A 27522-nucleotide genomic window follows, 5' to 3' on the forward strand; every position below is an offset into this window, starting at 1 on the left:
TTTTGTTAATTATTTCAATTAAAACTAACTTGCACTTTAACTTGGACCATGGTGGATAAGCTGCAATCTCACCAAATGAATTGGTAATACAATGATTTTATTAATTTACTAGTTCAACAGTAAAGAATAATATTTATTACAGGTGTCCCCTGCTTTATGAAAGTTCACTTTACACCACTTCGCTTTTACGAAAGACTTACATTTGTACCCGTTTTCGCCAACCGAAAGAAATCTAAAGAGGATTTTTCACTTTTATGAAAAAAGGCACCCACTTTAAACTTGTGTTTACCCTGAGAAAGACTACCGTGACCGTGAAGCCTTGCGCGGGCAGGTGGGTGCGCATGTGTACATGCCAACTTTTTCTATGAATCGGTTTTGGCTAAATCTTCCCGATTCTGGTAAGTGAAACTACACTGTACATACATTATTGTTACTTTATATAGGCTGTGTATTTATCATATCATTCCTGCTTTTACTATATGTTAGTATTTTAGGTTTTATATGCTATTTGGAATGTTTTGGTAGGTTATTTTCTGGATCTGGGAACGCTCAAAAATGTTTCCCATATTCGGCTGACGGAAGGTTTCATAGGAACGCTCTACTTTCAGATAGCAGGGGGAAACCTGTAACCCCAACCCAGCAGCAAGGTTCATTAACTACAATGAATTATTTTAACTAACCAAGGCAGTATAGTCATCAATGTTGTACTGATACAAAATATCCTATTCTCAAATACATATTGGGGAAAGAAATCTCTTTGTTGCCTACACAGCAACACAGTCATAGGCAACCTAGCTGACTTATAAATGTTTTGAAATTTTGTCCAATTAGCCATAAAGTAGCATGAAGAATAAAACTGAAAAGATCACAAGGATTAACAGAGACACCAATTTTAAGTCGGCATTCTTTCACAATCGGTTTGAGTGACAAGTACTGGATGGCAAAATCAGAGATCACAGTTATAGGAGGCTTTTAACAGGAAAAAATGAGCACACTGGAAAGACTGTTGAGATTCTTTTTTATCTCAAAAATCTCAAAACTCAAAAACGAGGACAAAATTAGGATGAGCAGGGAACAGAGAGAAAATCTGATTAAGTAGTATAATATCATATATAGCTTTGATAGAATAAAATGAGCAAGGCCACGTTCAGTAAGATAATTCAGCTGTTTCTCAGTGCCACCTGATTAATAGAATAATTTTAACAATTTCAGAATAGCTATTTCCACCCAGCAGTCAGTACAGCAAGTTCTACTATTGAATTATCCATCTGTGCTATTTACTTAGTTGTTCTCTGTCCACAGCCACTGTCTGATCTGCTGGACATTTCCAGGCCTTTGAAACCCTTTTGATTTCAACAACAATTCTTTGTCAATGGCATAGATACAATGGGATGAACATCTGTGTGTCATAAATTTTCTATGATTCCATGACTTCAGGAATTACTTATATAATCTCAGAAAGCTTTACAAGTCTTAGTAATTCATTGGGTCTCCTATATAAAGGCATAAATCTAGATTGTGTATTAAGCCTCTCATAACAAACTGGGAATGAAAGTTGAGTCCCTGGTATTTCCCTTATCAAGTTGAATTTTTTTTCCCTTTCCAAGATGGCACCAGTGAACCACAGTGACTGTACCCAAGGGTGTTGGCCCAAAATGTCAACTGTAAACTCTTTTCCCCATAGATGCTGTCTGGCCTGCTGAGCTCCTCCAGCATTTGTGTGTGTCATTTGGATTTCAAGCATCTGCAGATTTTCTCATTTCTAAATACACCACTTCTGAATTACACTTGCTGGAATCTGCAGCCAGTAATTTCCTTTCAAACAATATATTTTGAACCATCTTAATGAATTTCACAATCTCCTGAAGGACTTGGCAGACTCAACTCTCAAGAATGCAGGACCACACCACTAAGCAGACAAAGGTACATCACCATTACAGAGGGAAAAAAAAGAGTGAACTCCAAACCAGCCTCTTGTTAGCAAATGTACAGTTGCGGGAGAACAAGATTGATGACTCAATGTCAAGACTTCCGTATCAGAGGGAAATGAGAAATTGCTGCATTCTGTGTTTCACAGAGCCACGGCTTACTCTGAACACACTGAATTCAATGATCAGACAAAAAGACTTCTCGATGACAGGATGGACCAAGCTGCTGATTTAGAGAAGGCAAAAGATGGGTTACGTGTTTCATGATAAACTGTGGTATTCGGACACAGCAGTCCTGGCAGATTCTTGTTCCTCCGACTTGGAACAACAAACTATTAAATGCCAACTGTTCTACTTACCATGAGAGTTCTCCTCCATGATCCTGGCTGCAGTTCACATAATGCCAAAATCCAGTGTTAATCCACATTCAAGTTATTGAATGGTGCCATCACTAAACAAGAAACTGCCCACTCCAACACATTTCAAATCATAGTTGGGGCCTTAAATCAGGCTTGTTTGAAGAAATCTCTGCCCAGTTATCATCAACATATAACTTGCAGCCCCAGAGGTCTAACACACTGGGCTACTGCTGTACTACAATTAGGAATGCCTTCCCTCCATGCCTCGACTGCACTTCAGGAAATCTGGTCATTTGGCTCTTCTTCTCTTACCTGCAGATAGGCAGAGGCTAAGGAGCAAGGCTGCAGAAATAAGGATCGCAAAGAGGTGGGTACAGGAAGCAAAGACGTGGCCGTAGGATTGCTTCAAGTCAGTGAACTAGAGTGTGTTAAAGGACTCAGAGGACTGCAATGGAGACACCACTGTTTTTACGGACATTATTAAAACAATCATGGATGAGTGTATCCCTACAAAATCATTGAGGCTTCCCCAACTAGAAGCCCCAGATGAAAAATGAGATCTGCAGTATACTAAGAGCCAGATCTGTGTGATTCAGGTCTGGTCACCAGGAAACAAGAGGTTTAAGTAGGGTCTCTGGAAGCAATCTCACATGCGAAGTGGCAGTTCCTGGCCAAACTTGTGCTATTGAAGGATGCTAGACTGCTGTGGCAGGACTTGAATGCTATTACCTCTTACAAAGTGAAACCAAGTGGCAAAGGAGACAATAAGGATTCACCCCCAGATGAGCTCACTTTGACCATCAAAACATGGAGGAAACTTCAGAAATGCTCACAGCCCCAATGACCTTGCAATTTCAGTCTCTGAGGCCAACGTGAGTGCGTGTTTCAGGAAGGATCCAACCCACATGATTACCTTGCCAAGAACTAAAGACCTCTGCTGATCAACTTGTTGGAGTGTTCACCGATGTCTTTAACCTCTTGCTTCAGCAGTTTGAGATAGCCACCTGCTTTGAACAGGCTTCGATTGTACTGGTGTCTGAGAAGAACATCTGCCTCAATGACCATCATCCAGTAGCACTTAATGCGTATCCACAGTGAGGAAGTACTTTGAGAGGTTGGTGATGAAACTTGTCAAATCCTGCCTAAGAAGCGATTTTCATCTGTTTCAATTTGCCTATTTGCACAAAAGGTCCACTGTAGATGCCACTTCATTGGTTCTTCAATCAACCCAGGAGTATCTGGACTGCAAAGGTGCATACATCAGGATGCTCTTTATCGACCACAGCTCAGCATTGAACACCATCACCCCCTCAAAGCTAATCAATAAGCTTCATAATAGTAAATGACCTCAATATCACCTTGTGCCAGTGATTAACTCACTTGCCGACCCCAGGCATTTCAAGATCGGCAATGTCTCCTCCACAACCTTCATCAGCACAGGTATATCACAAAGCTGTGTGCATAGCCTCGCTCTACTTGCTTTGTACTTATGACTGTGAGGCTAAGCATAGCTTCAAAGCCATATTTAAGTTTGCTGATTACACCACTGTTGCTGTCCGAATCAAAAGTGGTGACTGTATTTTACTGATATCTTATATATGCTTGATATCTGATCTGTACTATATCCTTTGTGCTGTTTGTGACTGTTGGTACTGTGTGTTGCACCTTGACCCTGGAGTAATGCTGTTTTAATTGGATGTATTGATGGGTATTTATGTATGGTTGAATGACAATTAAACTTGAACTATGAACTACAGGAGTGAGATTGAAACTGACTGAGTGGTGCCTCATCAACTTCTCACTCAATATCAGCAAGACCAATGGGCCAATTATTGCCTTCAGGAGGAGGAAACCAGCAGTGAGAAAAGAACAAGGCCTGGGTGGTGGGGGTCCTTGATGATGGATGCTGCTTTCCTGTGACAGCACTCCATGTGGATGTGCTCAACGGTGGGAAGGACTTTATCTGTGATGGACTGGGCCATATCCAGGTATTATAGGTTTTTCCATTCAAGGTCATTGGTGTTTCCACACCAGGCTGTGATGCAACCTGTCAATAAACTCTCCATCAAATATCGATAGATATTTGTCAAAGTTTGAGATTTCATGCTAAGTCTTCACAAACTTTAAAGGAAGTAGAGGCATTGCTGTGCTTTTTTTTTTCCCCATAATCACACTTACATGCTGGGTCCACTGAAATGATAACACAGGAATTTAAAGTTGCTGATCCTTTCTACCTCTGATCCCCCGATAAGGACGTACAGTCCTTCCAGCCTTGCTACCCAGCAGTACCCCAATTTAATCACAGGACAATTTACAATGACCAATTAACCTAACAACTGACATGTCTTTGGACTGTGGGAAGAAACCAGAGCAACCGGAGGAAACCCATGCATTCATGGGGATAATGTACAAACTCCTTACAGGCAGCTGCATGAATTGAACCCTGATTGCCTGTATTGTAAAGCGTTCTGCTAACCATTACATTCAATTAAGTGAGTTTCATTATTTTCATGTGTCTATATGTTAAGTCTTCTAACAAACATTTTCTTGACAGTTCCCTGAATAATTTGAGCACCCAGAGGATGCCCTCACAATCATTTCTTACAAGCAGCAGCCAGAACATAGAATATAAATTTCATGCAACTTACAGTCAAAGGACTTGGCGTCTAATTTTTCTTCAGTAATAACTGTTGCCAGTAAGGGGCAAACTATCCAAGGAAATTCGAGTGCAAATGTTTTAGAGCTCCCATTTAGATGCTATCAGACTCCAGGTACAGACTATGTTTTCAAGCTGCATCTTTTCTATAGTTTTCTAATGAAAAATAATCTTGATGCTCAAACATAGCAAAATAAAGTTCATTTTGTTCTTATATTGCAAGAGGCAAAATTCACATTATTCGGCATTTGGAGACAGATTATATAAAGCAATATATCCTTTTGGCAGCTACTAAATCAATCATCCATTTGAGTTACTGCCAACTACAGCAAAAATTCTCAATTTCTTTGCTTATAAATTTGTTCCTCCTTCTCCAATATAACCTCCAAAAGGACCACAACCTTGCTGTGGTTGTTGGCTTCAATGACCCGAAGAGCTCTATTGACTGGAGTAAAGGCTTGAAGCTTTGCTCTTGGTAGGGTCACCCATGTCAAACAGGTCAAAGGATAGAGGACAGACTAAGAGTGGTCCACCGGTCCTCCAGGTGTGAGGGTTCAGCTCGTGCCACCAAACCTGATTGGCCAAACAATACTGCTACTGAAACAGCAATGACGAATCCTTCTACGTCTGAATGCAATGGTATTCTTCAGTCTCTACCCAGGACTTAGAAACATAGAAAACATACAGCACAATATAGGCCCCTTGGCCCAAACATGTACTTACCTGAGAAATTACCTACTGCTACCCATAGCCCTCTATTTCTCTAAGCTCCATGTACTTATCCAGGGGTCTCTTAAAAGACCCTATCATATCCACCTCCACCACCATCACCTGCAGCCCATTCCATGCACTCACCACTCTCTGCATAAAAAAACTTACCCCTGACATCTCCTCTGTTCCTACCTCCAAGCATCTTAAAACTGTGCCCTCTCGTGACAGCCATTTCAGCCCTGGGAAAAAGCCTCTGACTATCCACATGATCAATGCCTCTCATCATCTTATACACCTCTATCAGGTCACCTCTCATCCTCCGTCACTCCAAAGAGAAAAAGCTGAGTTCACTCAACCTATTCTCATAAGGCATGGTCCCCAATCCAGGCAATATCCTCGTAAATCTCCTCTGCACCCTTTCAATGGTTTCCACATCCTTCCTGTAGTGAGGCGACCAGAACTGAGCACAATACTCCAAGTGGTGACTGACCAGGGTCCCATGTAACTGCAACATTACCTCTCGGCTCTTTAACTCAATCTCATAATTGCATGACTGACAGTAGTGAAAACAGAGAGGAAGACACTGACACGGTGTAAGAAACCCTGACCACTGCCAGAGATGGAGGACCTTCATTGCTGACATACCCATTTGCCCAATATAAAACAAATCAGAGTTAAAATTACTTTCTCTATTTCTGTGACAACTTCCTTTACACATAAGCTTATTCTCCATTTTTCTTCAACCTAGTTTTGACACACCCAATCATCACTTCCATGGTCAGATTTTGCTGGCCTTACAGACAAGCTTGTTCACACAGCATAAATAAATTAACATGCACATATTTTGAAAGGAACAGCCTTTATCAGAATTTTTTCAGATTGTGGTTTTGTTCCTTTCTGTGGAAAAACTACCCTTCTGATTCTCCCAATTCAATCCATTTAATGAGCGTGGTGATATTTAAAGCCCTGAAAGTGTCCTGACCATCTCATAGGTGTCATATTTCTCTATTATAATTAGACCCAAGGGTAAATTCAGGCATTAAATTCTGGTCTTGGAGGAAACATATGTAACTACCAGAAACTATAAGGAAGGAGACACCCAGTCCTGATTTTGTCAACCCTTGTACCATCATGACCCTTAAACAAATTTAATCCTACTTAGATTTCATAAATTTGCAGGGTGGACGAGCATTACCCCCACACCCCCAGAAGCAATTAAAACAAAGCAAAAACTATCAGCTGTGGTGCTATTTGCACAATAAAGTCCATGGCTCAGTTCTTAACATATTGCATATTTGATTAATAACTGTTATTTGGTAGAATAACCCAATTATTTGTTTTACTGCTTTCCTAAATTCTGTTGTACAAAGCAAAGTTAATTATTCATTATGATGCAGAATCTGGAATTTAATGCAGGTTAAGTACCCCGTATCCAAAATGCAAGGGCTGGAAGTGTCTTGAACTTTTTTTGGATTTTGGAATACGAGTTTTGCCTTACAATTGTTCATCACACACGTGTACTTAACAGTAAAAATATTACACACCATTAATATCATGAAAATATAATGCGTGCAAGGTAACAAAAGCAGAACAGCACCATCAGGAGAAAACCTGAATCAGCTGCTGAAAAACTAACAACTGCAGTCTTTCACTCTCCAATTACGATGCTGGCTTTCAGTCTCCAACTCTGATGTTGTGTTTTGATTGAAAGGTTACAATAAACTGTATTTGTATTTTCCTTCTTTTAAAAAAATGTTTTACGTAAGATATAAAAGCAAACAGTATTGGAGACTTGTTCTGGTGCTAGATTTTCATGATTAGCAGACACTTTTACAATTAAGTACCATGTTTTTTCTTAAATTTCTGTAACCAGCCTGCTGAATATTCACAGGTACCTTCAATTTTCAGTTTGTCATGATAGATCTTTGCTTGTTTCAGGACCAGTATACCATTATGCAGCATATGTTTACTCCGATGCCGACAAATGCACTCGTTCAATACACAATCAAGATCTTCATTTTTCACTTTATGCAGTGTTTTCCTGTTTTTCATTAACTGCTGTCCGTTACATACGCCAGGTTACTTCTAAGAACTGCCTGTGGTGAGCAGAGCCCTGCTCAACGCTTGAGAACTTCCCAGCATCTTGTGGGATCTTCCATTTGAATCGTCATGTCAGCGATCAAAAAGATTCCGATTTTGGAGGTTTTCGGATTTTACAATTTCGGATATGGGTTACTCAACCTGTAGTAATTGTTCTGCATGCCGCTCAGCCGTTCAATATAACTCTGCATAACTCTACTGTGTAGCATCTTTACATAATTGGATGTTAAAAGCAATATACTGCAATAAAGCAGCTTTTTTTAAACTCAAAGCTTTTGTCGCATTACACACGCACATTACTAAATAAAAATGTCAATATCACAAAAAAATTCAAATCAAAATGGCTCAAATCAATTTCAAGATAATTTACAAACAATTTATTTACTTTGTCACAGAAAGCAAATTCCCTAAGGGTCCCTGCATTCTCTCATGGAAACAGGGGTTCTGAAAAATGCACTTGTAAATAAATCAACAGCTACTTTGTTTCTAAATGCAGACAATGACAGTTTGATTGACAAGTCTTGAGTGCAAGATACAAATAAACAAAAGCAATTTACTTGTCATAGATATAAACCATAGCAAAGAAATTACAAACACAAGGCAAATAAATGTTAGAAAGACTTACCAGTCCTGTAGATGTTGCTAGAGATAACTCCTTAGGAATGAAGAAAATCTTGACTAGTTAATCGTTGCTGAGTTTTTAAATAGCTTATAATAATATCACATTCAGAAACAAACAATTTTGATCGAAAAGGAATTGAAAGAGTAATATGGATTTTTAAGTACTCAACACTGGTGACTTACTTCCATTTTAATAGAAGTTTTTAAAATTATGAAGCACTTTACTTGAGTAAACGGGAAGTCTTATTCCCCGGTCAGAAAATCAATAATAAGTTATCTTCAACTTAATGGTGTTACTATGAGGGAAGAAATTAGAAGCTTTTTTTAAAATACAAGAATACATATCATATTTTTACTAAGTTAAGTATTGTATGTAATTAGTTTTGCTACAATAAGTGTATGGGACATTGGAAAAAATGTTGAATTTCCCCATGGGGATGAATAACGTATCTATCTAAGTAGTTGAGAGAAACAGGATTGTGTCTTTTAAAGGAAAAAAATAATTGAACCTGTGATATATTTTACACTGAAAGGAGAAAGCAGATAAGTGACAGTAGTTGAAAGGGGAGTAGAATTGTTAACATACACAAAACAAGCCAAATATGCTCTCTCTGCACCATAAACCTTTATTTTTAAGAGCTGAGTACTTAATATTCATTGCTCAAACATTTTCCTTTTATATTCAAGTCAATATTTAATTTTAACATACTTATGTCAATTTTTCCGCAAATAATGTCTCAATAAAATAAAGCTAAATGCTTAAAAAGTTCTCATCTCAAGTTATTAACCACTATTTCTAAATCTAATGTGAAGCAATTTCCATGTCATATTTTATTATTTTGACATAAAATGCAATAATACACATTTGATTTTTAACTAGTTTCCACACTTATCAGAATTGTTTTGATGTGGCTGGCTATGTTATTATATTGCTTCCTTTTAAATTCACTTTTTGACCAAAATAAACACAGAAAAAAGAATTTTCATTAGTTTTGCAAAAAAATCATATCCAGCATTTTTTAAAAATTAGAACTCTGTCAGCTCTGTTCATGTTAAACTTAAATACATGAACTTTATTGTGGATATAATTAACCTGGAGTGGGGTTCTCTCTCATTGTTGTTTTTCTCTTTGAAGAATAACTAAAATGAATGGAGAGCCAGCTCTTGCCTCAGTACATCCAAATTTGCTTGGGCATGGGCAATTGGAATAAAGAATATTTCTGAAATGATTCTGATTCTGCTATTCACACCAAGGTTGTAAAAACTGGGTGATAATTCAGAGTGAAGGATCATCAGCACATTGCCTTCCAGCTCCCAAAGGTCCTTGCGGTAATCCACATCGTTGTGGATAGTACTTTGCAACTAAAGGTTTCCTTTGCATTTGACAAGCAAGAATCTTCTGTAAATTAACAAGTATTCATTTTAATCCATTTTCATTGGATTAAAATGTGACACATAAAACAATATAATTATATTATACTCATCTTAAAAAAAGTTTGTTCACTTAAATATGTTTCCAAATCAAATAAAAGTTAGGGCATACAATACAAAATATTAAAGGAAGAACATTCATCAAGACTCCCAAGCCAAGTACAGTGGTGATGAGCAGCAACAAGTTATGATCTCGACAATAGCTTTTCCACTCTTCTGATGCCCTACTGACCCTGCATAATGATCTTTCACCAGCCACATCCTTTATTTGCTCTGTCTACACACTGAACTTTAATCCTGGCCTTTCACATTCATTTTACATGCTAAAGATAGGGAGATAATCTACCATTTCATGAAAACACATTAAAACATCCTGACATCACACAGGCATCTCTTCAGATACCAGTGTTAGGTGTGTTTTAGAAACACTGGGCAAGGCTGCATCAGCTAGACTGCCATCAAGCTTGTGACAGAATTGAAAAAAGTTAACTGAGATACACGAGACTGCAAATGCTGGAAGCTGGAGCAACCAACAAACTGCTGGAGGGACTCCACGAATTCAGCAGCAGTTATGGGGAAAAAATGTTTGACGTTTTGACCCAAAGTGACAACAATTCTCCCACAGATACTATTTGACTCATTGAATTCCTCCAGTAGATTTTTTGTCACTCAAAATAGTCGAAGTTTTCTTTTAAGTACAAAGGATATCTAGATACACAGTAAATATTTATATGGAGAAGACTTCCATTTACTTATTTGGTTAGTTACTTGGTTAGCTATGATTAATAAAGTTTATTTTTGAAATATAAAAAGGCTATTCACTCATCAGCTCAGAACAGACTCTCTTCAGAAGAATACACTGAGAGAGCACATTGGAAGAAACCGTGGCATATAATGGCTGAGCCGGGGAGCTCACGGATCATCAGAAGGTCCGAGTTGTGTGAAATCACTGCCACTGCATCCACAAAGACATACTGGAATGGTATAGAGAAAGCTCTCAAATAATCATGTTGTATGATGCCCCAACATATTAAACCTCAGTTGTGTATAACCTCAAGAGCCTCCAGCACATCAGATTACTCTTGCATTTCTTTCAAGGCCTGGATTGGGACTCAACTATTTTAATATCTGCACTGCAATGTTTTCAGCTCCTCTATATCACTTAAACTTGTAAATATATTTGGCAAATAATTCTTATCCGCTTATTAGTTTAGAACTTGGAGAGTGCAGGGATTTTCTTTTGGATATTTGTCTTCGGGACTCTTTAGACTAAACGTGCTGCTGAAATTCAATGCCATTAAATTCAACACAGCATTTTGGGTTTTTTAATGTTACCTACACAAGTTTCCATTAAGATATTCCTGTCTGAATCATTGGTTGTCAGGCTAAACTATTTGCATTTTCAATAACTTGTTAAAGAACAGCAAGGTATGGAAAATGTGAAAGTGTGTAGAGCAAAGCACCAAAGCTGTCATGAATTCTCACAGATCTAGATTCAACATAAATCATAACAAATGGGAAGATTTAGGTAAAAGATGGAAACCTGGCAGTGGGAAGAACTCCAGATACAAAACATGGAAGTTAGGATTTCCCGCTCATCTTAGTATATTTAACTACAGAATGTTTTCTAAATATCACCTACAAAACATTAACCAAGTAACATAAATAACAAGATTTCATTCCTAGAAGAGCTTAATGACTTATGCTCACTTTAACATAGAGGCAACTTCACAAAACCTCACAGCCCCTGATGATTATGATTTTAGTCTCAGAGACTGACAGTGGAACATCTTTCATGAGGGTGAACCCAAGGAAAGCATCAGGTGCAGGTGGTGTACCTGGCTGAGTATGGCTGGAACGCTTACTGGTAACTTCAGCCTCTGGCTTTGACAGTCTGAAGTCATATGCCTGAAGAAGGGTTCAAGCATCCCATGCCAAAGAAGTACATGCTAAACTGACTCAATGTCTGTTGTCCAGTAGCACTTATATCCACTGTGATGAAGTATTTCTCATGAGGCATATCAACTCCTGTCTGAAGAGTGATTTAGATCTCCCCCAATTCGCCTACAATCACAACAGGCACTGACTTTTCACTTAGCTCTGGGACACCTGGACATTGAAGATGCATGCATCAGGATGCTCTTCATTGAATATAACTTGACATTCAACACTATCATCTCCTTAAAACTAAACACAAGGCTCCAAGCACTAGGCCTCAATACCTCTCCGTGCACCTGGATCTTCAACTTCCTCACTTGCAGATCAAAGTCAGTTTGAAGTGGCAGCAACATCTCCTCCACAAACTCCATCAGCCCAGGTGCACCACAAGGTTGTGCTTCATTCCTAGTTCTATTTGCTTTATAAATATGATTGTGTGGCTGAATCTAACTTCAATGCCATATTTAAGTTCACTGATAATGCCAGTTTTGTTGGCTGAATCAAATGTGGTGATGAATCTGCATAAAGGATGGAGATTGAAAATCTGGTAGAATGGGCCATCAAAAACCTCACACTAATCATAAGCAAAACCAACGATCTGGTTATTGACTATGGGAGAAAAAGTTGGAGGTTTATGAGCCAGGGGATCAGAGCTGGAGAGAGTCAGTAACTTTAAATTACTTCACATTACCATATCAGAGAATCTGTGCAGGGACCAGCTTGAAGGGCTATCAGAAGGCAAGGCAGTGGTTTTACTTTCTTAAACATTTGCATAGATTCAGCATGATCTCTAAAATGTGGACAAACTTTGATAGATGCACTGCAGAGAGGATACTGATTGGTTGATTCACTGCCTTGTATGGAAACACTAATGCTCAGGAATGGAAGTCTACAAAATGTGGTGGATACAGCCCAGTCCATCACAGGCAAAGCTCACCCCATCATTCAGTGTATTTACAAGGCATGCTGCCTCAAGAAGGCAGCATTTGATGGCTTTTATTCCATCAAAGCCCTCCATCATCTAGCCCATCGGTCAAGAGGTATAGGAGCCTTACTTCCCACACCACCAGGTTCAAGAACAGTTATCACCCAACAACCACCAGGCTCTTGAACCAGCATGGATAACTTCACTCAGATCAGTGCTGAACTGACTCCCTAACATACAGGCTCACTTTCAAGGACTCTACAACTCATGCCTCAGTATTATTTGTTTACTTCAATTATTTGAATGATTTGTCTTCCTTTGCACATGGATTGTTTGTCAGAATAGTTTTTCAGAAATTCTATTACATTTCTTTATTTTCCAAGAAATGCCTGCAAGAGAATCAATCTCAAGATATTATATGGTGATGTACTATGATAATAAATTTACTTGGAAATGCTCATAATAGGTTTACTGACCAACAATTAGCTTGACCAGCAGAATGACTGTCTTTTGAGCAGGAAAGAATAAAACTTGGATAGGAATACAGGTAAATGGAGAGTGAATGCACAAGAGGAAGGTACTCTGAAATCACAGGATATACGAAAGATCAGAAAAGGTGGAGCATAGGGTAATATGGCTGTTGAAACTAGAGGAATTAGAAGTCAAAAACAAGTCACATATGAGAAAGTAAAATTAATCTACAACTAGAGGAATAAATGTAAATAAATCTGACAAAGACAATAGACAAACATAATGGAAAGTATCAGTTCAAATTATTATTGCAAGTTTATTGCACTTGATGTTGCTGTTTTGAAATAATGATGAACCTTATTTTCAAATCCTTTAGAACTCTCATTTTATATTAACTTCCAGGGATACCTAATATCTATTTTTGTCTCTACTGCCTCGTTTCTTCAGTATACTCCTACAACCCATACCTATCAAGTGATTAGCTTGACCTGATCTACCTACACCTGATGTGTCTGCACAAAGCTTCAATATCCCTCATCAAACACGAGTGCCCAATTAGAAGGGGAGGTAAGGAAATTAACTTAAATTGAATGTTCCCTCTTCTTTAATTCCCCACCCTGCCCACCCCCTCACCCTTATCTGTTCTCTTCACCTCCCTATCATTTCCCCTGGTACCCCTCCTCCTCCTCCTCTTTCTCCCAGGCTCCACTCTCCTCTCCTATCAGATTACTTTTTATCCAGCCCTGTACCTTTTTCACCTGTCACCTCCCTGCTTTGTACTTCAACCCCCTCTCTCACACACATAACTTTACCCATCACCTTCTAGATTGTATTCCTTTCACTCCTCCCACCTAATATTGGCATTCACCTTTCACTTCAGTCCTGATGAGGGGTCTTGGCCTGAAACATCAACTGTTTATTCATTTCCATTCATGCTATCTAAACTGCTGTGTTCCTCCAGCACTTTGTGTGTGTGTAACACTTATAATATACCAGTCTGTATGCTGAAGTGAAAAAAACATTTCGAAAGTGCATACAACTCATCTGCCTGAGACTTGCTTCAGGTGCAGATAATAATGGGGTAACTGAGATCTCTCCCCTAAATTTTAAATCAATGCTCATACAATCAGTAGATAAAAAGGACAGCCAACAATTCAAAATTATAATAATTGAGTCAATTAAAGACTGCAATAAATCCGAAATAGCTACTCAATTTTAAAAGTACCCTGAATTGAAGATCAACAATCAAATACATTGTAATGATTGATCAGTAGGCACCAAAATCTCAGTCCAGCATTAATTTTGATCCTTTGAAACATGAACCATCCACCATCAAAACTGACATAAGAGCTCAAGCAAAGTGTATGTTACTTATTCAAAGACTCTTCAACACTTTATCTGCAGCTTTCTTCCTTAATGTATCCTCTTCAGAATAACCCTTGTCCATCTTATGGAAACAAGATTCACTGAAAAATGCCTTAGATTTCCTTCAATAAATATTTGATTGTAAATCCTCAAGAGAATTGTACTATTCAGATGTAAATAAAACTTGCCTTAATTTTTAAGCAAGAGTGAATATACATCCGTGATCAGACACAAACAAGTATTATCTCCAGATTTCTCTTAAATCTGAAGTTGAATACAAAAATTAAATTACAAACTATTTACATTTTTATTTAGTATTGACAGTTGAATTTTCACAATCTTCTGGTACAATTATTTTGTTGCCATTTTAATGGGAAGAAAGGGAAAGGACGATGTGACTGAAGTACAGTATATATTATGTTGATTTGCAATGACAGTTCCTACATACAGACTGCCACTGCCTTTAATAGCAATTCCATGTGACTAATGACTGTCTCACTTGCAGTGATATTGAATGAAGTTTCAGAGAAGGTCTGTGAAAATTCCTTGAATAAGCTATAGAATACTTTGGTTGACTTATAGTCTTATGTATAAACCTTACCTTCTGCAAAGGATAAGTATCTACCAGGGTCACACATTTTAAAATAATCACTTAAAACATTTAACCTCTTCAAGGTGGCACTGATCTAAAAATTCAATTAGCTAGAGTGTTTCCATTTAATTAAACTGTATTAATAGTTTAACAGTCAACATAAAGTATCTTCCCTGGTGTCATGGATTATTGATTACCTGACTGGCAGATCACAGTACGTGCGCTTGCAACACTGTGTGTCAGACAGAGTGGTCAGCAGCACTGGGGCTCCACAGGAGACTGTCCTGTCTCCCTTTCTCTTCACCATCTATACCTCGGACTTCAACTACTGCACAGAGTCTTGCAATCTGCATAAGTTTTCTGATGACTCAGCCATAGTTGGATGCATCAGCAAGGGAGATGAGACTGAGTACAGGGCTATGGTGGGAAACTTTGTCACATGGTGTGAGCAGAATCACCTGCAGCTTAATGTGAAAAAGACTAAGGAGCTGGTGGTGGACCTGAGGAGGGCTAAGGCACCGGTGACCCCTGTTTCCATCCAAGGGGTCAGTGTGGACATGGCGGAGGATTACAAATACGTGGGGATACGAATTGACAATAAACTGGACTGGTCAACGAACACTGAGGCTGTCTACAAGAAGGGTCCGAGCCATCTCTACTTCCTGAGGAGACTGAGGTCCTTTAACATCTGCCGGACGATGCTGAGGATGTTCTACGAGTCTGTGGTGGCCAGTGCTATCATGTTTGCTGTTGTGTGCTGGGGCAGCAGGCTGAGGGTAGCAGACACCAACAGAATCAACAAACTCATTTGTAAGGTCAGTGATGTTGTGGGGGTGGAACTGGACTCTCTGATGGTGGTGTCTGAAATGAGAATGCTGTCCAAGTTACATGCCATCTTGGACAATGTCTCCCATCCACTCCATAATGTACTGGTTAGGCACAGGAGTACGTTCAGCCAGAGACTCATTCCACCAAGATGCAACACTGAGCGTCATAAGAAGTCATTCCTGCCTGCGGCCATCAAACTTTACAACTCCTCCCTCGGAGTGACAGATACCCTGAGCCAATAGGCTGGTCCTAGACTTACTTCCACTTGTCATAATTTACCTATTATTATTTAATTACTTATGGTTTTATATTGCTATATTTCTACACTACTCTTGGTTGGTGCGACTGTAACGAAACCCAATTTCCCTTGGGATCAATAAAGTATGTCTGTCTGTCTTTTCTTGTATCTATTGCTATCTCAAATGCTGTTAATTGTGCAATTGGAAGCCATTGTACAATATACAGTGGATTCCAGTTAACTCCACTGTAGTATTCAGGACAGCTGCTTATTTTTAACAACTCCTAAAAAACAAAAACTATTTGAGAAAATAGCTGGGATTCCCTTCATTTACTGTTTGAGACACTATGCCACTTAATTGGGACAGGGGACTTCTACCAAATAGTTTTTAACTAGTGTCAGTCACGTGTTTGTGTGGCTGTTAGACACAATGCCATACATAGTGTTTTTAAAATAGCATCAGTTAATGTATTGTGTTAAAAAAGAAATCTTTGTCACTGATAGTTGATAAGAAATAAGCATCATGACAATTCAGAACTGTTTTGCTCACTCTGGTTCAAGCATCCAGGCCTGGAGATGCCAGAAACTGTCAGGACTGAAAATGAAGCAATTTCACTATTTCAACAAGTTAGTAACTATGAAGAATTTGAAGGTATCAACACACATCTTCAATGTTACAATGAAAATAAAGATTTGGAGGATGAAATTATTGAAAAAGTTGTATGAAGGCAGTCCATTATCTGCATTAGGTGGCTGTGTTGAATTTATTCATTTGTTGGTGGTTATCCGTTGTATCTGATGATGACAGGAAAACCAGTGGGAGAATTTTTAAAGTAGAAAATATACTACACTAGGACAGGTCCACTCTCCCCATCTCTGAAGACTTGGTCCAGTTGTACGAGTTGTCATCACAACTGGGGTCTTCCTTGGTTGTAGCAGATGACCATGACTCCTTCTGTGCCTCACTGTGCCCTTCACTCTCCTTGGAGCGTTACAGAACCACCTTCCTGGGCATTGGATCTTACTGTGGATCTCATCCGCCGAGTCCTTCATTTACAATAAAGCAAAAGAACACAACATAGAAATCTATAGCACATTACAGGCCCTTCGGCCCACAATGTTGTGCTGACAATGCAACCTACTCCAGTAACTGCCTAGAATTTCCCTACCATATAGCCCTCTATTTTTAGGCTCCATGTACCCATCTAAGAGTCTCTTAAGAGTATCTGCCTCTACCCCCTTCACTGGCAATGCATTCTTTGTTCCCTTTTGTGTGAAAAACTTGCCTCTGATATCCCCTTGTACTTACTTCCAAGAACCTTAAAACCACGACCCCTTGTGTTAGCTATTTCACCCTGGGATAAACCTTCTGGCTATCCAAACAATCAATGCCTTGTATCAATTTACACACCTCTGTCAGGTCACCTCTCGTCCTCCATTGCTCCAAGGAGAAAAGGCCAACCAAGTTCACTCAACCTATTCTCATAAGGCATACTCTCCAATCCAGACAACATCCTTGTAAATCTCCTCTGCATTCTCTCTTTAGAATCCACATTCTTCCTGTTGTGAGTTGACCAGAACTTAACACATACTCCAAGTGGGGTCAAACTAAGTCTAAAAGTAGTAACATTGCCTCATGCCTCTTGAACTCATGCACACCAAATTAATTCTTCCCTCAATAAATATTAGGAACAAATAGTTTTATATTATTGTAGAGATGTTGGTAGTCTTCTAATTTGTTCTGTATTTCATTTACTCAGTTAAACAGTACTTTGTCTATTTTTAAATACCTTTTTAAATTATTTCCACAAAACTGCAACTAATTGGGGCAACAACTTAATTGGGCCAAAATGTATTGCCCCTGATGTGTCCCAATTAACTGAATTCCACTCTATATCAAAATAATTAAGTTGGTGATTATAAATACCCTTTCAGAACTGGCTTTCATTGCGTATGACGGTCCAGATTTTAAGAGGAAATGCCAATAGGTCCCTGCACAAATACCAACAAGTTCAGGTTTTCTCTGCATGCTTTAATATGAAAGTTGACAACTGCTTGCTTGACATTTATGTCTACATTTTGACACAAAGAGTTCAGCTTTCCAATGTGAAAAGCATAGTAGTATTTTCAAACTTGTGTGGAAATTCACTCAACTACCTCTAGTGTTATTCTCTTTTGACAGGCAGTTCAAGTCCATCAGAAACAGTGAACAGTTACAAGTGATAGTACTTTTAGAGATTTTTAAATTCTTAGAGTTCACACATACATTTATTATTATTCATTTTAGATGTGATTAATTTCAATCGTCTCAAATATATTTGAGTTTTTATGAAGGTGACAGAGGAATGTGTTAAACAGGACCCAGGGAACAACATTTTCACACAGAGATTGGTGAGTATGTATAATAGGCTGCCAGTGGAAGCTAAAGAGGTAGGTGCAATTACAACTTCAAAAAGAAATGGACAAGTATATGGATAAGAAGTTTAATGGTAGGAGTCCATGGCATAAAGAAGGTTGGGAACCCCTGGTTTAGAGGAATATGAGGCAAATGCTGGCAGGTAGACAACCCGCACAGCTTGGAGAAGATGAGCTGAGGGGCCATTTTCTGCTGTTCTGAGGTAAGGGGCTTCTCTAATCTGAGCATAGCCTCATGGCAGCTGGATTTAACATCTATTTATCTTTTGTGTAAAGTTTAGTGGAAGACCATTTTTTTTTTAAGATCAGATATTAATCAACTGGACAAGAAAACAGGAGAGGCATGTGAAACTAAGATGACTGCTCATGGAAATAAAGAAACAGAAATTGTGGCACATAGCTCCCTGGACATACTACAGCATTCAAAAAGGTCATAGTTGAACTCAGTGAAATATTGGAAATGGAGGCTACAACCACTAATTCTGTAGTCACCTTTCACCAAACCTCACAATGCAGGCTAATAGGTCCCTGGGATTTGTCAGCCCTCTTGGGGGGAAAATGGGAACAGGAACTGGAACTAGAGTGGTAGGACAGAGAATGGTATTCAAGTCAATGCAGTGTGCAGAGAGACGGTGGGGAAGGACAGGCAGATGACAGGGCAAAATTGCAGTAAGTGGGATGAGATGAAGTGCAACATGAGATGAAAAGGGTGATGAATACAGGATTAAAAGTGCTATCTTTGAATCCATACAGTATATGGAATAAGGTAGATGATCTTATAGCACAATTAAGAGATTGGTATGTATGACATTGTGTGCATCACTAACTCGAGCTGGGGGAAAAAAATGATCTTAGTAGATAGATAGATAGATAGATAGATACTTTATTCATCCCCATGGGGAAATTCAACTTTTTTTTCCCAATGTCCCATACACTTGTTGTAGCAAAACTAATTACATACAATACTTAACTCAGTAAAAAATATGATATGCATCTAAATCACTATCTCAAAAAGCATTAATAATAGCTTTTAAAAAGTTCTTAAGTCCTGGCGGTAGAATTGTAAAGCCGAATGGCATTGGGGAGTATTGACCTCTTCATCCTGTCTGAGGAGCATTGCATCGATAGTAACCTGTCGCTGAAACTGCTTCTCTGTCTCTGGATGGTGCTATGTAGAGGATGTTCAGAGTTTTCCATAATTGACCGTAGCCTACTCAGCGCCCTTCGCTCAGCTACCGATGTTAAACTCTCCAGTACTTTGCCCACGACAGAGCCCGCCTTCCTTACCAGCTTATTAAGACGTGAGGCGTCCCTCTTCTTAATGCTTCCTCCCCAACATGCCACCACAAAGAAGAGGGCGCTCTCCACAACTGACCTATAGAACATCTTCAGCATCTCACTACAGACATTGAATGACGCCAACCTTCTAAGGAAGTACAGTCGACTCTGTGCCTTCCTGCACAAGGCATCTGTGTTGGCAGTCCAGTCTAGCTTCTCGTCTAACTGTACTCCCAGATACTTGTAGGTCTTAACCTGCTCCACACATTCTCCATTAATGATCACTGGCTCCATATGAGGCCTAGATCTCCTAAAGTCCACCACCATCTCCTTGGTCTTGGTGATATTGAGACGCAGGTTGTTTGAGTTGCACCATATCACAAAGTCCTGTATCAGTTTCTTATACTCCTCCTCCTGTCCATTCCTGACACACCCCACTATGGCCGTGTCATCAGCGAACTTCTGCACATGGCAGGACTCCGAGTTATATTGGAAGTCTGATGTGTACAGGGTGAACAGGACCGGAGAGAGTACGGTTCCCTGCGGCGCTCCTGTGCTGCTGACCACCGTGTCAGACCTACAGTCTCCCAACCGCACATACTGAGGTCTATCTGTCAAGTAGTCCACTATCCAATCCACCATGTGAGAGTCTACTCCCATCTCCGTTAGTTTGTGCCTTAAGATCTTGGGCTGGATGGTGTTAAAGGCACTAGAGAAGTCAAGGAATGTAATCCTCACAGCACAACTGACCCCATCTAGGTGAGAGAGAGATTTGTGCAGCAAATACGTGATAGCATCCTCCACTCCCACCTTCTCCTTATACGCAAACTGAACAGGATCCTGGGCGTGCCTGGTTTGTGGCCTCAGATTCTGTATTATCAGCCGCTCCATGGTCTTCATCACGTGCGACGTCAAGGCAACAGGTCTGAAGTCATTCAACTCCTTTGGTTGTGGTTTCTTTGGTACCGGGACAATACAGGATGTTTTCCATTGTCTGGGTACTCTTCTCTGCTCCAGGCTCATGTTGAAGATGCGCTGTAGTGGTTCTCCCAGCTCAGTCGCACAGGCCCTCAGTAATCGTGGGGAAACTCCATCCGGTCCAGCCGCCTTGCTGGTACAGATCTTCCTCAGTTGACCTTCCACCTGTGCAGCCGTAATCCTGGGCGTGGGCAAGGTCTCCTGTGAGTGGCTATTTTCCTATGAGGGAAGTAAGCCTGGTGTGGATTTCTGCGGTGAGGATGAGATTGAGCTGTCGAACCTGTTGAAGAAGTTGTTCAGCTGGTTCGCTTTCTCCATATCTCCACTTATTTTCGCCCCCCGCTTTGCACCGCATCCGGTGATGATCTTCATCCCATCCCACACCTCCTTCATGCTTTTTTTCCGCAGCTTTTGTTCTAGCTTCCTCCTATACTGCTCCTTTGCCCCCCTTATCTGTACTCTGAGTTCCTTCTGAACTCTTTTAAGCTCCGATCGATCACCATCTTTAAAGGCCCTCTTCTTCTGGTTTAGGAGGCCTTTGATGTTACTAGTGATCCAGGGCTTATTATTGGGATAGCAGCGAACAGTTCTAACAGGGACAACGGCATCCACACAAAAGTTAATATAGTCCGTTGTGCATTCAGTGACCTCCTCAACGCCCCCACAGAGCCCCCCTTGCAGTACATCCCAGTTAGTAGTACCGAAGCAGTCTCTCAGGGCCTGTTCAGCTTCAGGAGTCCACTTCCTAAAAGAGCGTGTGGTAGTGGGATGCCTCATCACAATTGATTTATATCTGGGCTGTAACAAAACCAGGTTGTGATCAGCTTTCCCCAATGAAGGCAGTGGGGATGCACTATATGCCTCCTCTACGTTTGCATACAGTAGGTCAATAGTCTATTACCCCTGGTGTAGCAATCCACGTACTGGGAGAAAGCAGGTAGTGTCTTGTCCAAAGTCACATGGTTGAAGTCCCCTGTATTAAGGGTGCTTAACATCGAAGGATACCACTTGTCTCAAAAGGATAGATAGGTAGGCAAAGAAGTTGGGTGGCTCAGTTGGTAAAAAATGAAATCTAGTTCTTAGAAAGAAGTGGCATATGATCAGAAAATCTAGAGACCTCATGAGGAATTAAGAGGCTACAAGGTTAAAAATACCCTTTTGGGAGTTATATACAGGTCTTCGAACAGAAGCCAGGATGAGGGATCTAAATGTCATCAGGAAATAGAAAATATATTTAATAAGGACAATATTAAAATAGTCATGGGGGATTTCAATATACAGGTAGATTGGGAAAATCAGGTTGGTGAAGAATCACAAGACAGGGAATTTCTAGAATGCCTGCAAGACAGCATTTTAGAGAAAATTGTGGTTGAGTTCACTAGAGGAAAGACAATTCTAGATGGCGGTTATGTAATGAACCAGATTTGATTAGCTTAGGGTAAAGGAATCCTTAGGAAGCAGTGATCATAATGAGGAATTCACCCTGCAGTTTTGAGAGGGAGAAGATAAAGTCAGATGGATCAGTATTACAGAGGCATGAGAGAGGACTTGGACAAAGTTGATTATTAGGGAACATTAGCAGAGTTGACGGCAGAACAGCAATGCCTAGAGTTTCTGGGGCCAATATGGAAGGAGCAGGATGGATACATCACAAACATGAAGTAGTATTTTAAAGAGAGGATGATGCAACCATAGTTTACAGGGAAGTTAAAGACAGTATAAAAGGAAAAGAGGGCATATAGTATAGCAAGCATTTGTGGGAGATTAAAGGATTGTGAAGCTTTTAAAAACCAAAAGGCAACTAAAAAAACCTCAAGGAGAGAAAAGATGAAATATAAATTTAGGCTGGCAAATTATACAAAACGTTTTTAGATACATAAACACTAGGGAAAAAAAGCAGTATGCCATAAATTTGAGTATGTCAGGGGTAGGTGGGCTGAAGTGAGTATAGTTGCGATTAGTAAGGAGGTCTGGTGATACACAAGTCATCTCGACTAGATGAACTACACCCTAGGGATGTAAATCTGTGGAACTCATCACTACAGATTGCTGTGGAGGCTACATCATTGATTATATTTAAAGTGGAGGTTGATAGTTTTGTGTTAATGGTTATGTGGAGAAAGCAGGACAATGAGTTTGAGAGGAACAATAAATCAAAAAGTTCTAAGTTACTTTATTATCAAATTACATAAATGCCATTATAGACAACTGATTCATTTTCTTGCAGGCATATTCAATAAATCCATAATAGAATAATAACCATAAAAGAAACAGTGAAATGCTCTGCCAACTGGGTGGTTAATCAGTGTGCAAATGACAACAAACTACAAATATAAGAAGAAAGAAATAAAAAATAAGTGAGCAATAAATATTGAGAGCATGAGATAAACTCCTTAAAATTGAGTTCATAGGTTGTAGAAACATTCCACTGATGAGGAGAGTTGAGTGAGGTTATCCCCTTTGGTTCAGAGTCTGATGCTGAGGAGTAATAACTGTTCTTGAAACTGGTGGTGAGAGTCCTGAAGCTCATGTACGTTTTGCTAATGGCAGAACCAAGAAGAAACAACGATCTGGGAGGCAGGATTCCCTGATGATGAACGTCACTTTCCTGCAACAATGCTCCATGCAGATGTGCTCAGTGGTAGGGAGGGCTTTACCCATGATGGACTGGGCTGTATCTACTACACTTTGTGGAATTTTCTGCTCATAATTCCATTGGTCATTATGAAATGGTAGAGGAGACTAGATGGGCCAAGTGGCCTAATTGTTCAATTATGTCTTATGGTCTTTCATTAATTTACCTGTTTTCAGTTCCTAACTCTGAATTAGGTCTTTTGTTTTCTATCTTACATTTCATGACTACTAGATGGCAGATACAAAATACTTATTAAATATCTATCTTTTCCTTTCTATTGTCTATGTCCAACTTCCAAATATGCCAATTGGTCCTTTCTACACATTTGCAGAATTTCTTAAATTTGTTCTTCATGTTGTATATAATGTTCTAGTTTTCTTATTGTCTCCTTTCTTCTCAATCATGAGGCCAGTCCTTGTTGCTTTCTAATGTACAGTCAATTCTCAGGCCTACCACTATTCTTAAGATTCTAAGCTCTTTCTTTCCATCTAATACCATTCTAATCCTTTTTTTTTCTCCAGTGATTCCATGGATGCATCATTTTTTCTCATGGTGTCTTTGTTTTTCCAATGGAAAGGACATTCATTGTGTATTGAGAGTCTTTTCCCCCCAAAAGTTGCTATTGTCTATCTACTAACATAGGATTTCCACTAATCTTCTGGTCTACCTGAGCCAATTCACTTTTATTACCTTTAGATTAAGTCCGTTACTCTCAAACTAAATTGAATATAATGATTCCCTGTATCCCAGAGGATATATTACTGTACCACTAATTAATCCAATGACAAAAAGCAACACAACTTGTCCTGATTCCATCACAATAAACTGTTGTAAATATTCTCCATCAATTGATCCTCAAAATAACCCTTACAAACTGGATTTGCCCAGTCTATATCAAGTTCTTTATGCGTATTGCATTACTTCTGTTACAAAATATTTTCAAGCAGTAGTCTGCCACAGATCAATACAATCTATTGTTTGCTCCATCCAGGGATTTGTTTCATGAAATTGCTTTATGCCATGCAAACTGATCTTCAGAGTCAAGATCATTTATTTTGACATCATTGTCAGCACACCACCCGTTATCCATCACCCTGAAACACCAAGTACCGAGCCAAGGTTACCTTGCAAACATATCTATCTGATGTTAGTTAGATTTAGTTCATTCTGCCCACGGGCTCAATACCAATACAGACTAATTGGGCCAAGCATCCTATTATCTTGCAGTATGGGCTGTATTTCCCCATGTCTTTCGATGTGATTCCAATCTCAGTTAATTGACATAATTTTTATCTTCCATTTAAATTATCTATTTAGCTTTACCCCTCACAGCTTGCTAGATATATTTTCTTTAATCTTGTGCTCCAGCCAACAACCTCAAATACATTCAATAGGAAAATGTTGTGGAAAAGGCGCTGAGGCTGTCTTACTCATCAGATCATTTCACGCCTGCTTTACTTGGCAGTCAATACTTTGTCCAATGTATATACACCACCGAACTGTCATGGGAGTAATATTGTTTTATCATTAGAATAACTATTTAATCTCTGCACACATTACCAGTGATGCTCAAATTATGAACTTCATTAGATTGTGGCTCTATCCCAATGAAAAATTATTATTCAGATCACTTAAATTGATCCCTCCTGCCTTGATGGCAAAACATTTCCTTTAACATTACAGACAGTACTAAAAGGTAGACTAGGCACAAGTTGTTATTACAAGAAACTAGTTTTATAATTTCCAATCAACACTTATCATACTTTTGGCTTGCCATAACGGGACATACAATTTTTGTGTGTTTCTCATTTTAATTGTGAAACTAAGTAACTTGAAATTATCTTATCACAACTCCTTTTGAATATAATTAAGCAATAGAGAATTTTGTTAGGACAGAAAGGTCAGTAGGAAAATAATGTTATTTCACATTATTCTTGCCTGAACCATTGTAAAAGAAGTCAATAACTTTGTTACAAATGCAAGTGCATTATGAACTATTATTTGGTTCACTACACGCAATAAACACAATCTGTGGCCTTTCATCATTAATTGCTTGCATCCCATTTGAAATCCATGAGGTAATGTTTAGAGTTGACTAAGTAAACAGGTGGCTAATTACAACATCAAAAATTAAGTTAATCCTCTATTAGATTAGGATTCATAATGTCATGCAGACCAGGTGGGGCACAGACACAGGAACAAATTTATTTTTAAAGCATATTTCCTTAAAAACAAACCTAAAACAAAATTACTCCTGACCAGAAACATGGCATAGTAGCATCTGTGCATATATTAGTCTTCGACAATTCAATTACACCAAAGTAATTTGAAGCAAATTGTGGAAGCTGGCTTCAGAGAACAGAGAGTCGCAGCAGAGGATGTTATTCTGACTGGAGGCCAGTGACCAGTGGTGCTCTGCAAGGACCTCTACCAGGATCTCTTATTTGTGAGACATGATTTGGACAAAAGTGTAGGCTGATTGTTTAACAAGTTTGTAGACAACACAAATAGGTGGAGTTGTGAACAGTGAGGATAGTTGTCAAAGGATTCAGCTGGATATAGGACAATTAGAAATATAGGCAAAATCATGGCTGATGGGAGTTTGATACAGACAAATGTGAAGGGTTGTACTTTGAGACGACAAATGGGGAAGTATATCGTACATGGCAGAAAATTTAGGAGCACTGATGTGCAGAAGGATCCTTCGATGCAAGTCCATAGCTCCCTAAAAGTGGCACTACAGAAGATAGGATCATAAAAAAGCTATGTGGCATCAGTCAAGGTGTTGAGTGAAAAAGTTGTAAAGTCACATCGCAGGTTTATTAACCTTTTGTTCAGCCGCATTGGAGTAATTTGTGCAATTCTGGTTGCCACATCACAGGATATGGAGTCAAGACGGTACAGAAAAGGCCTCATTAGGATGTTGCATGGATTATAAGATATTAATTGTGAGAAGCTGGACAAATTTGGAACCATTTCTGTGAAGTGTCATAGGCTAAAAGCTAACCTAAGCAAAGTGCATAATATTGTGAGAGGCACAGATTTTGTCGTTCGTCATCATCTTTATTCAGAGAGGAGGGAAGATTAAAGAAGATTTAGTGGCAAGTTTTTTTTAAAACAGAGTGATAGGTGTCTGGAACAGGCTGTTAGGGGAAATAATGGAAGCTAATATGATAACAATGTTTAGGAGGCATTTGACAGGGGCATGAACTAGCAAAGAACTGAGGGATAAATTGATTATTAAGTTAGCACAGATGTCACAGGCTAAATAGTCTTTCCTGATACCCTACGATGTTCACATACTTCTATACTGCATATTTAGCACTTATCCAAGGATGAATTTCTCTTTGTCATTTTGTATATTTGGCAATTATTCAACACAGTCATGTTTGCTATCTATCTGATAATGAATATATTTTGAAGAATAAATAACATACTTGAAGGGACAAAAAACAGACTGGAGAGGAGTGAGGAAATTGGACAAATTAGATTGCTGTCACAAAAATCTTGCATATAGTCAACTGGAACAAATGATCTCCTACAAGATGCAGTTTAGGAAGCTGTCCAGACTTTACAGCATTGCCTCCCAAACTAAGACCATGACTAGCTGGAAGGACAAGGGAAACAATCATGTGAGAACACTGCAATTTTCAAACTCTCTTCAAAGTCACACACCAAGAAGATTCCTACCATTCCTTAAACTTCAATAGGGCTACATCTTGGAAATACATGCATAGCTTTTCTGTGGGAATACTTCCATCACAAAGGCAACAGGGTTAAAAGAGGAAGCTACTAATTATTTTCTCAAAATAAAATAGTGATAGGCAACAATATCAACACCTACATCATAAATAAATGAAAACATACACATCTGCCTGCAGCAATTGCCAGCCGTGAAATTGAGTTTCAAAGAGATATTAATCATTTTGTTTATTTCTAGGCAGTTATTTCCAATATCCCAGGGAAAAAGCTTGGAATCAACTACACAAAATTGATTATTCTTCTGCAGACAGTGCACAATGTGCAACATCAAAAAGAATTGCATAATTTTTT

General features: G+C 39.1%; 1 protein-coding gene across 21 annotated transcripts in view; it reads right to left on the reverse strand.

Annotated features, from left to right (window-relative positions):
- Nucleotides 1-27522, reverse strand: part of LOC140730474 (neurexin-1) — a 1634325-nt gene that overhangs the window by 1266455 nt on the left and 340348 nt on the right. For all 21 annotated transcript variants that reach the window (XM_073050928.1, XM_073050924.1, XM_073050929.1 and 18 more), the window contains one exon: nucleotides 8380-8409. In XM_073050928.1, coding sequence (XP_072907029.1) covers nucleotides 8380-8409 — 30 coding nt within the window. The remainder of the gene's footprint in view (nucleotides 1-8379; nucleotides 8410-27522) is intronic.

Source organism: Hemitrygon akajei, chromosome 7, assembly GCF_048418815.1.
Source record: "Hemitrygon akajei chromosome 7, sHemAka1.3, whole genome shotgun sequence".
In the NCBI taxonomy this organism is placed as follows: Eukaryota; Metazoa; Chordata; class Chondrichthyes; order Myliobatiformes; family Dasyatidae; genus Hemitrygon; species Hemitrygon akajei.